The 12539-nt window shown below is 36.3% G+C and overlaps 1 protein-coding gene across 8 annotated transcripts in view; it reads right to left on the reverse strand.

Moving 5' to 3' along the window:
* Positions 1–12539, reverse strand: part of CARMIL1 (capping protein regulator and myosin 1 linker 1) — a 319172-nt gene that overhangs the window by 132730 nt on the left and 173903 nt on the right. For all 8 annotated transcript variants that reach the window (XM_082346317.1, XM_082346318.1, XM_082346316.1 and 5 more), the window contains one exon: positions 11390–11484. In XM_082346317.1, coding sequence (XP_082202443.1) covers positions 11390–11484 — 95 coding nt within the window. The remainder of the gene's footprint in view (positions 1–11389; positions 11485–12539) is intronic.

The raw sequence follows: 12539 nt of genomic DNA on the forward strand, positions 1-12539 counted from the left end.
AAACGCAAATAGTCTTGGGAAGAGTTATATAATTTCGACCCTTTTCTTTTTAACCTGTGTCTTAATGAGCTGATCACTCTTCTGGGTGAGCGGATGCATGCTATTTAATTATTGTCAAGAAAAACAATGTGATATTAACTATTCAGATAACAGCTTCACTTTAAGCAGATCGATTCCAATATTTAATTAGCTTATGGCTAACAACCTCAGACAAAGCAACAGAGCATGTTTTAAACTACCTTTAACCTACGTTTGGTAACATAAAATTAATCCCAAGGAATTTACAGTAATAAAAATCAGGTGGTCTCTAAATTTAATGGCCAGAGTAGGCTACTGTGAAAACCAGCTCACTCACCCAAGGACTGTAATGAATGTAGACTTTTCTGGGAGGAAATAAGTAATAGATGAATGTATGCTCTTCCTACAGGTCCTTCAACCAACCTCCTGCTGTATCTAAGTTATCACCTTCCCAGGGGGCATGTTTTGGGAAGAATCCTAAAACAGTATTAACTGTATGGTCCCACAGACTGATTCTCAAACTCCAGGCACCAATAAGGAACAACCATGCTGGCTGCTGCCCTATCACATAACCTCAAATTATATATAAATTTTATCAATTAATACGTACTACTCTAGAAATAACCTAAACGTCATTCAGCTTGACGAAGCTTCTAGATGGGCATTTCCCCAAGGATGGTAGGGTACTGGGAGACCCTACCTATCTCCCACAGCATTTCCCAAATAAGCTTGACAATCACTGGATTAAATAATGTTAAACAGGTTTTTTAATTAAAAATATTTCTAGAGATTTGAAAATGTTAATCCATAATGTTAATTGCAGAGAGGCAATAGGCCTGATATTTAGTCAATACATTCTTGTAAAATGTATTGGGGTGGGAGGGGAGAGAGGAAAAAGATGGAGAAATTTTGAAATTGTGATTAATACAAAAGTCAAAAAAAGAGAGAGGAAAAGGGAACAAAAAAAAAGTGATAAAGAGAAAACAGATATATAGTGGATTGTCACACAAATAAATCAATAATTACATTAAATATAAATGTACTAAGTATTCAGACTAAAACTTAAAGATGGATTAGCTAAACAATAACATCAGATGGTTTCGAAAGACACACTTAGAAATGCATGTATTCCAAAGTGAACCTAAAAGCATGGAAAAAGATATATGCTGCAAATCTAACCAAAAGAAAGCTGGTTTATCTGTAATAATATAAAACACATTAGATTTTAAGAAGTACTACTAGGGATAAATGAGATATTTCTTTAATGAAGAAGATGTAATAGTTTTAAATCTGCACAAACTGAATATCATAGTCTCAAAATATATAAAGTAAATCTAATGGCAAAAAAAGAAAATACACGTATTTTTATACATATATATGTGTGTATACACACACACACACACACATACACACTCAATAGTGGGAGATTTTTAAACACATCTCTGTCAGTAGCTGATAAATGGACAAAAAAAGCTATAAAATATACAAGATATCAAGAGCATAATGAAAAAACTCTATTTGATATATTTAAAACACTGCACCTAATAACTACAGAATATATTTCTTCGAAGTACACAAGGAAAATTTACCAAAAGTGACCATCTACTGAGTCATAAAGCAAGTCTCAACAAACAGTATATTCCTTAACTTCTGTGAAATCATACAGAGTATATTTTCAAACTATTAGTACGTTTTCTAACTGCTACCATTACTATGGAATTAAGATAGGAATTATAAAAAAAATTATAATTAGAAAATTACAGAAATTATAGAAAATTATAGAAAAATTATAGAAAATCCCCCAATAATTAGAACTTAAGCAATATATTCCTACATAACAAATGAGTCCAAGAAAAAAAATCACAATGGAAATCTTTTAAAAATTTTTATTTAAATTTTTAAAATTATGACATCAAATTTTGGGGATATAACTCAAGCCCTCCTTAGAGTGAAGTCTACACTCCTAAATACATATGTGAATAAAGAAGAAAAGCTGGAAACTAATTATCAAAGTATCCATCTCAAGATGTGTAAAAAAAAAAAAAAAGAAAAAAGCAAATTAATCCTCACTCCATCCCTATAAACAGAAGGAAAGAAATAACAGAGAGAAGACATCATTAAACAGAAAGCAGTCATAAAATAAGTAAATTTACCAAAGCTTGTTCTTCAAAAAAAAAAAAACCAATAAAATTAATAAATCCCAGCAAGACTTTAAAAAAGAGAAAGAAAAGGATCAAATTATATAAATCAGAAATGAAAACAGAATGCCAGTAGAGATCCTGCAGACACTACAAATAGACCTGAAGGGTATAAAAAAATCTACTGATCAAAAAATGTATCATTTTAGAAGAAATTCCACATGAAAAATACAACTTAGCAAAATTTACATAAGAAGAAATAATCTCCTCAATTTAGCAAAATTTACATAAGAAGAAATAATCTCCTCTATTTAAGAAAATAATAAATCTAGTATTAAAAACCTCTCAACAAAGAAAAGCAAAAGAAGACAAATATAAAAGAGTATGTATTATATAATTCTATAGTGGTGAGGTTCCAGAATAAATAAAGCTAATCTATCATAACAGAAGTCAGAATAGTAGTTATCTTTTCCGGGTGGTGGAGGGGAAGGGTGGGGCAAAACAAAACAGAAGCTTGTGCGGTGCTGGTAACGTCCTATTTCTTGATCTTTGTAGAGGTTGCATGAGAGCATCCTCTTTGTAAAAATTCATTAAGATGTAAACTTGGGATTCACAAACTTTTATCAATGTACATTATACTTCAATGAAAAAAGTTACTTCAGAAAATTAGGTACGGAAGATAACAGAGGAGAAAATCTAGATGTCTGTGGGTGGCAATGACTTTTTAGATACAACAGCAAAGGCACAGTCGATGAAAGAAATCATTGATAAGCTGACCTTCATTAAAATTAAAAAGTTCTGTTGGTTACCAAGGAGGGGGAAGGATAAATTGGGAGATTGGGATTGACATATACACATGACTATATATAAAATAGATAATTAATAAGAACCTACTGTATGGCACAGGAAACTCTACTCAACACTCTATAATGTCCTATATGGGAAAAGAATCTAAAAAAGAGTGGCTATATGTATATGTATAACTGATTCACTTTGCTGTACAGCAGAAACTAACACAACATTGTAAATCAACTATACTCCAATAAAAATTAATTTTAAAAAATCAAAAAGTTCTGCTCTGCAAAAGACAATGTCAAGAGAATAAGAAGACAAGCCACAGACTGAGAGGAAATCTCTGCAAAAGGCACAACTGATAAAAGACTGTTATTCAAAATATACAAGAACTCTTAAAACTCCACAGTAAGAAAATAAACAACCTAATCAAAAAGTGAGCCAAAGACCTTAATAGATATCTCACCAAAGAAGATATACAGGTGGCAAATAAGCATATGAAAAGATGCTCTACATCATATGTCATCAGGGAAATGCAAATTAAAACAACAATGAGATACTACTACACACCTATTAGGATGGCCAAAATCTGGAACACTGACAACATCAAATGTTCCAGGATGTGGAGCAAGAGGAACGCTCACTCATTGCTGGTGGGAATGCAAAATGGTACAGCTGCTTTGGAAGACAGTTTGGTGATTCCTTATAAAACTCAACTTATTATTACCATGTAATTCAGCAATCACATGCCTTGGTATTTACCCATAGTAGTTGAAAACTACACGAAATTCTGGAAAAGGCAAAACGCTGGAGACAGTAGAAAGACCAGTGATTGCCAGGGGTTGGGCATGGGGGTGCATGGGGAAGAGGGTTAAACAGGTAGAACACAGAATTTTTCAGGCAGTGAAAATACTCTGCATGATACTATAATGAGGGATACATGTCATTATACATTTGTCCAAACCCATTCAACACCAAGAGTGAACCCTAATGAAAACTATGGACTTTGGGTGATTACGATGCATTAATGGAGGGTCATCAATCGTAACAAATGTCTTAACTCTGCTGATGGATGTTGATAACGAGGGAGGCTATGCCTATGTGGGCCCAGGGAATATATGAAATCTCTCTACATTTCTCTCAATTGTGCTGTGAACCTAAAACTACTCTAAAAAAGTTAAGTCTTTAAAAAAAAATTAGGTATGGAAGAGGAAAGGACACCAGATTCTTACTTTAAATATTGACAAGAGTTATCATGGACTACTCATGACCAATTCTTTCACATATTTTTTCACTCAGCAAAGTATATGCTACGACAATGTTTTAAAATCTATATATATACCCCCAAATCATGCTGAAAATATCTGTTAGATCAAAATTAAACTTCAAATTTGTTTCACTCAGGTTGACTTGAGTTGTTTTGCTTTGTTCTTTGAGAAAATGATAATTTCTAAACTTTCAATATTTTCTTTTCTGTCAGACACACCTGGAACACCACATAAAACTGTAAATGCCTACAATAAAATGCAAGGCCAGAATGGAACAATTATTTTACACTACTGGTGACACCCACCCATCTGTTCATTCCTTAATCGTAAACTTTCTTTTAAAAAGGAAGGTAGACAAAAAAGAATAAATAATCCAACAATACTTTTCTCTAGGAATAGAACTATCACACCCTAAGTAATGAAAGTAATAAAAAGTGAAGCTCCTAAGTTAGAATAAAGGTGAATAAAGTCATGTTTGAGCATTTATTTTAAACGAAAAAAGCAGGATTAAAGGTAAACAGGATTAAAGGTAAAAAGGACTAAAGTCTCAGATACAAGATTGTTTGGTTAAAGTATTTTTTATTTAATCCCAGACTAAGTTACTAGCTTCTTTTTTTCTTGATGAAATGTTTTGTTTTAGTTTCCTAGGCATCCACAACTCATAAGTATATTATATTTCATCTTTAAAGAAACACCCTTGCTAAGTGCTAATGGAATGAAAGGCATAACTGGGGTCAGTACTGTTCAGTTTTTTGAAAATGAAAAAACTAAATTCATTTTTGATAAAAAGGTAACATTATTACACAAAGGGTCCTCCACTTTGGCAGACTTCAGAAATGGGGTCTTGGCAACATGAATAAACTGAGGGTGGCTGGCAGCCAAAATCTCAGGAAAAACAAAAAAACTAACCTGCCTTGTACTTCCTCAAGTTAGTTACTCAATAGTGCCATGGAAGAAACTGATCATCAAGAAAACATTTCCCCACAAAGAAAGGACAGAACAGACTTTTCAACCTCTGGCCAAAACTATTCAATTCTGCCCCCCAAATAAAGCAAAACTTAGCCTTCAGAGCTGTGAATTAAAACGAAATTTATCACCAAAAGCTTTCATCTGGAGACTCTACTGGATGAATAACCCTTCTTGTAATTTATTTTTGTTTTACTATGTGTCAAATTTAGAAGAAAAAAATGGTCCAATTTTTATTTCTCCTTTCAAAACAAAACTATTACCGAAATATTTATGACTAATAAAAAAGTAATTATAAAATGTTTAGAATTATAATTTGCCATCTGATGTAATTAACTTCCTAAGACAGGAAATTAAATTTGACATTGCAGTCTTAACCCATTAATCATGCATGTACTTAAAAGCCTATGACAATAACATATAAAACTCTAAAATTTTGATATTCTGGAATCAGTGTGATTCACATGGTTGAAAAAAACGGTTTAAGGTGGGTCCTTGTTGACTGAAAGCATAATATTAATAATTTAACAAAATCCTGCTATGGAGTTCTAACAACATGATACAGGGAAACACAAGACCTCTTTCTTGTCTGTTAGGAAGCATACAGATTTGACACTGTAGATGTCAGAACACAGGTGAGAGTTAAAATCTTTAGATTTCTACTAATTCCAATGGCTTCCCTGGAGAGTTCAGAAACACTAAAAAAAAAAAACTAAGTAAATAAATAAAACGCAATGGAGTATTTCCATTTCAAAAATAAGGCTGAGTGAAAAAGATTCAAGAACTAGGAATATAGGAATACAAGACTAGTGGGAAAAAACAGTCAACACACTTAATTTTTGAATGCCCTAAAATCCAAATCTATGCAGTTTTTAAAATGCTGTTTTACCCAGTATAACCATAAAAATATCAATTAAATATGGCTGAAATCATGACTCTAAACAAAAGTACTTTCTGCTGAGTAGCTGTCACGCAGAAACCTGGCCTCTTTAAATATCAAAGTGATTAAGAAAATGCATTGACGTGCTATGGAAAAAGCCAATGTTTTCCAAATCGCACACACAAAATTATTTCCTTCCACTTCCAAGGGAAATCTAGACAGCCAAATCAGAAAATCCCAACCACAGTATAAGAGGCTGACTGATTGATCACTAAGGCAATTCTCAACAAGAGTCTGTCGGTACTAGATATGACTCTGCAAGCTTTTCCAAATTATGTAAACATGGTTTCCTCATCTGTAAAGGGGAATAACATTTGTGCTATTTAACTTCACAAGACTATTTTATGAATCAAATATGGTAGTAAAAGTTAACACTTATTGAGTGCATAGTATGTGACAGGTGATTCTTATGTATATTATCTCATTTAATCCTTAGAACACTGTTATGTGGGAGGTGCTATTATTATTTTAGAGATGGGGAATCTGAGGCATAGAGAAGTTAGGTAACTAGTCCAAGGAAACTCAGAGGTAAAGTAGAGAAGCCCAGATTTGAACCTATGTATTTTGACTCCAGAATCCACTGGTATACACTGAGATATTAAAGATCTACAGCACCCCAAAATGTAAGGGACAATTCTAGAATCTATTTATCTTGTCTCATCCAGAAAATCAAATCAGAGCCACCACCAGATGGCTGGAGAAAAAAAAAATATTTGGGTGTTTCAGGTCAACATTTCCAAAAGAAAAACACTCCAAGACAGGATTCTAAATCATCTTTAAACAAAATAATCCAATTTAGAACAAAGTGAGTGGAGGAAATAAGGACAGACATTCCTGATGAGGCTAAGATCATAAAATCTAGGATAACTGGGAAGGGTAACTAGGGAGAACAGAACACAGAGCTTGTGACATTTAGGGAAGGAAAGTGTGTGAAATGAGCAGAGAGAGAAGAGCTGCATTCCCCAAAAACACTCAACTTTGATCCAAAAAGTCATCAGATCCAAAGGATTAGTCACGAGGTGATGACTGAAACATCCTGGTTCAGATACTAGGTCAGCCCAGAGGACTCACCACAGAACTAGTTAATGAAGTTCAGCTAGGACAGGGAGTTTCAAGCCTTTTCGACCATGACCCACATAAAGAAAGAGATTTGCCATCATGATGCAGGAACCTCATACCAAAATAAACACATACACATGTAATAGAAAACTAAAACCCAAGTTTTCCTGAAAAATGCACTCTGATATTTTCTATTCTATTTCTTCTTCTTTTTTTTTAAATGCTTACCAGGTCTTGACCTACAATCTGAAAACACACTGGGCTAGAAGGCCGAGAGCAAGCTGGGGAGCAGGGCCGGCCCCACAACCAGGGTAAGAGGAGCTCGTGCATGTGTGTGGTCCGTTCACTGCCCTGTGGGGCTCTCGCAGAGCGGAAGCAGGGCATCCAGCATTGGAAACATTGCCCATACACACTACACCCCTCCTACTAAATCATACTTCAGCCTCCTCCACCCCAAGCCCCTTAACAACAGAAGGCTGCCTGTCCTCTGCACACGAGCCTGACAGGGAAGCTGAGCTGTAAATATCAGGGCTTTGCTGCATCAACTTTCATATCATAAAGCAAGGAGCCAAACTTCCTCTCTAGAGTTTCCAAATAAGTCCCTGAAAGGATGGTTCAGGTACAAAATCAAATTCCACTTGGTGCTTAAATTCCTCAGAATTCTAGGCTGCCAAACTGCCTTGTGTTTCTTTGCAATTCCTTGTAAATAATCTTCCTGGGCTCGGGCTCTCTTTATAGACTAAACAATTCAATTGCAAACTCCTCCCCCATGCTTTTTTATTGTTTTCCATTGAAAAGCTCAGAAAAAAAGTCATGAAAATTTTTCCCTATTTTGAAGTTTCTGTAAATATTTTACACTCAGTTGGATTTCTTGTGGACTTTCCATCCAGGAGCAGAAAAGCTACTAATCACTTTCAGATATTTAGCCTGGATGAAAAAAAAAGCCTGTAAAGAATTTGTGTTCAGGAGGCTCAGCCCCAAGAGTGAAAAAAGGTGGGGAATACAGGTGCTGGCAATTGTCCCAGAGCACTGGCAAACACAGCAACGAATGAATTAGACGGGGCAGAAACGTGTCAGGAGTGTCAAAGCTTGAATGTAAGTGAGCAGAAAACACCCCAAAGAGTCGGTATCTACACATCAAGCTGTGGAAAACGTCCTTGGAAGGATTCATGGTTCTAACACCTGGGAACAGACTGCAGGCAGGTGAAAAGATGCACAAAATCAGGTCACACAGGAGGAAAGAGGCAGGGACATGTCATCTCTGAATACATGTTCTGACTCTGTACAAAAGAAATCTCTATAAGCTTCACCATGGTTTTCAACTGCAATTTAAAAACCACAAAAGGGAATTCGATTACATGAAATCAAATTCAATTTAAAGAAAATATTTATTGATTACGTACAAGGTCTTAGGCTAGATGTAGTGTGTCTTCGAAGGTTAGGAGAGAATGACGGACAGAAGTAGGGAAGAGAACTAAGCTGGTGGAGAAACATCCACATCTAATTACAATGCGGCAGAATGAAGGAAGCACTGTTGCAGGAGTTTAAACCAAAGGAGAGGGTCCAATAGATAAGGTTGTCCAGTAGGGCTGCACCTCAGGGCATACGACGCACATGACAAGAAAGATGAAGGGCCTCAGACTCATTCTGCCCCTCACTGCCTCCCAAACCCAAACAATAACAAGAGGTCTTTGGGGTCTGGCTTCTTTAACTGAGCGTGACGTTTCTGGGGGTTCAACCGTGTCTTAGGCAGGATCAGTGCCACGTTCTCTCGTGCTACTGAGTAGTGTTCCACAGTACAGATACACCATATTTTGTTTATCCCCTCACCAGTAATGGGCATTTGGGTTTCCACTTTGGGGCGATCATGAATAACACTGCTATCAACATTCATTCACGAGTCTTCTTGTGGACATACGTTTCATTTCTCTTGGGTAACACCTAGAAGTGGAATTGCTGGGTCATCAAGCAAATTTGTGTTTAACTTTTGAAGCAACTGGTTAACCAGTATCCAAAGAGGCTGCCCCATTTTACACTCCCGCCAGTAATGCATGAGTTCCCACTTCCCACATCCTCTCCAACACTTATGTTGATTATAGGCAAACTATTGGCTCTGAAGTGGTATCTCAATGTGGTTTGAATTTGTGTTTGCCTGATGACTAAGGAGTGTCCCTTACTGCACTCTGGATTTCACATCCTTAGCAACTGGCATTTAACAACTACTGATTTTGTCCTGTCAGTAGATAAAAATGTTCGAGTCCCTTCCATCTTAAAAACAAAAGCCAAACAGCCCTCATGTCTATAAAAGGTGATCTGCATGGTTTCCACTTTGTTATAGTCACCTCTTTGTAGCATTCGACTAATAGAACAGTTGCCTTTCTTAAAGAAAAGACTAAACCCCAGAGAAACTCCTGTTGCAGGGATATGTATCCATTATTTTCAGCTTTGCCCTATATATCTATGAGAGTGTCTTTCATGTGAACTAGTCTTCCAATTCAGTCTCAACCTTCCTTTAGGTTCACTACTTCAGGTGCTGGGAAGTTCCTCTTCGAATGTTTGTTTGGATACCACATGGGTATCTTTTTCAATGAAGAACAATGTCAATATCAGGAATAAAAAAGCAGAATTGAATGTCTATATCAGTATCTTCAGCTCAGTTTAATAATTAATCCTCATCAAATATATAACATCACAAGATGAAAGGCCCTTATTCAACAATGCTGGAAAACATCTGCAACAGATAATGAAAACGAAGTATTCCCTCTAGAGATAAAGCTACTTCATCTTAAACCTCATCCATCAATGTTCTCCTACTGAGAATTCAAACTCTCAAGTTTCACTTTCTAAACCTACTGACTCTTCCCTCTACTCACACAAACACTTTTAATGAAAACTTCTTTTGCCTCATCATGAAATCCAGTCCTTCAACTTCTCTCTATTCTTACATTCAAATCTTGTTAAAAATTAAAAAACATTTGTGATGGTCAGAATTGTAAGATGGTCCTCAAGATTCCTGCCCCCTGGTAAACACACCCACTATAGGTTCTTCAAGTGTGTGGGACAGACCAATGAATATGCTGGGATATTATGAATGTGATTAGGTTACTAATCAGTCGACTCCGAGTTAATCAAAAGGGAGATTGTCTTGGGTGGGTCTGACTCAAACAGGTGAGCGGTCTAAAAGAAAGTAGAGCATCAGAGAGATGTGCTTCTGCTGGCCTGGAACGCGAGGCAGACAGGCATGTTGCGAGAGGAGGGGACTACATGCCAAGGACCTGAACACAGCCTCCAGGTGCCAGGAGTGGTCCCTGGCAAGTAGCGAGCAAGAAAATAATGACCTAGTCCTACAGCCTCAGGAGATTGATTCTGCCAACAACCAGTGAGCTTGAGGAAGACCCCGGGTCACAGATAAGATCACAGCCCCAGCTAACAACTTGATTTCTGCCTCATGACACTGAGAACCCACCTAACCTCTACCCAGACTTCTGACCCCAAAACACTGTGTCATAATAAATCTGTGTCACCTTAAGCTGCCAAGTTTGTGGTAATTTGTTACCCAGCAATAAAAAACCAATATAATAGTTTAAAAATAATATCCTCTTTCCGAGAAAGACAAATACCATATCACTTATATGTAGAATCTAAAATACGACACAAACGAACATATCTACAAAACAGAAACAGACTCACAGACATAGAGAACAGACATGTGGTTGCCAAGGGGGAGGGGAGGTGGGGGAGGAAGGACTGGGAGTTTGGGGTTAGTAGATGCAAACTATTTCATTTGGAATGGAGAGACATCATGGTCCTACTGTATAGCACAGGGAACTATATTCAGTATCCTGGGATAAACCATAATGGAAAAGAATATAATAGAGAATGTATATATGTGTATAACTGAGTCACTTGGTGGTACAGCAGAAATTAACACAACGTTGTAAATCAACTAGACTTCAATAAAAATAATAAATAAAAATAAGACCCTCCTTTCCATCTGTGTCACTTCAAGAATAGTTTATCAGCTGATAAAATCGTAGCATGAGTATTTTCACCAAAGGGTGGAAAGAATGAGAAGCCAACAAGAGCATCAGCAGCATTTATAACATAATTACAACTACGCTTGACACTATTCTTCAGGCACGGCTCAGTTAAAACTCCCTAATCCTCTCACAGTTCTGGCATCAATGGTCACGTAAATGTCACGGTACCTCGATCCTCCAGTGGGTTGCCAGCAAGGTTAATCGTATGGAGTCCTGAGTTGGGATTATGTGCTAGAGCACTGGCCAGTTTTTGTGCAAAATCTCTGTAAGTAAACAAAACAGTCAGATGAAATAACACAAAGTGTAAAACTGCTCAAATAAAAAATTTAAAGCTAGAATAGCTAGGGTGAAATCTAAAAAGAGAAAAGCATTCTTTACAATATTAACCTATATATCATATATTTGTTAAGAACCAATCTATTTACACTAGTTCATATCCTCATTAGAGAGTCTGTAAAGCCATAGCTAGAACATGGTTCATCTTGATCAGTCAAAACCTCATTCAAAAGAAAAAAGAAAATATATAATTGCCCCTTTAAAGACACACTGCAGGATGCTATTAGTAGTACTATTTGGCTCCTTCATGACTTAAAAAACAAATCCTGAACTGAACCTGCTTTACATGAAAAGTACAATAGGCTATTCACTATATCAGTTCTAATTTCATGCAATAATCATGAACGCAAAACTGATTGCCCTAATAAAGGCTACAGTTGCTAGCACTATATTTTAACAAAAGTCAAAATCACTATTTCAGGTGTGTTTAACGCAAAATAACGCACTAAGTGCTATGATTACGAAACTGTCAACCCTCCTCACGTAGCAGCAGTAAAGTCTTTACTCCAGCAGATTCAAACTCGCCTGCCCCTGGTAAGGCTTGGGTATTGGTTACTGAACCACTAGATGAAGATTCTTTAAGTGTGAATTTGAAAAGGGAGAGAAATGGCTAAAACAGCTCACAACAAAGCAGTAACATCCTATGAAATGTGTTATTACTATGACTACCATTAATGATACTAGTAAAATCTAACACATAGCATCTATAATATGAAAGATACTTTTCTAAACACTTCCCATGTATTAATTCATTTATCCTTACTACCATATTCTATAAAGTAGGCATTATTATTATCTCCACCTTAAAGATGAAGAGACTGAGGCACAGAGAACTGAAACAATTTGCCCAAAGCCATCAGGCATCTGGCTCAAGGGTCCATGCTCTTAACCACTATGCTTACGTACCCTCAAAAATACCATGTGACACAACCACAAAAGATGTTAGAAAATCCTTGGCCTTCATGATAATGATGGGGATCAC

The sequence above is a fragment of the Balaenoptera borealis genome, assembly GCF_965194805.1.
Source record: "Balaenoptera borealis genome assembly, chromosome: 12".
Lineage (NCBI taxonomy): Eukaryota > Metazoa > Chordata > Mammalia > Artiodactyla > Balaenopteridae > Balaenoptera > Balaenoptera borealis.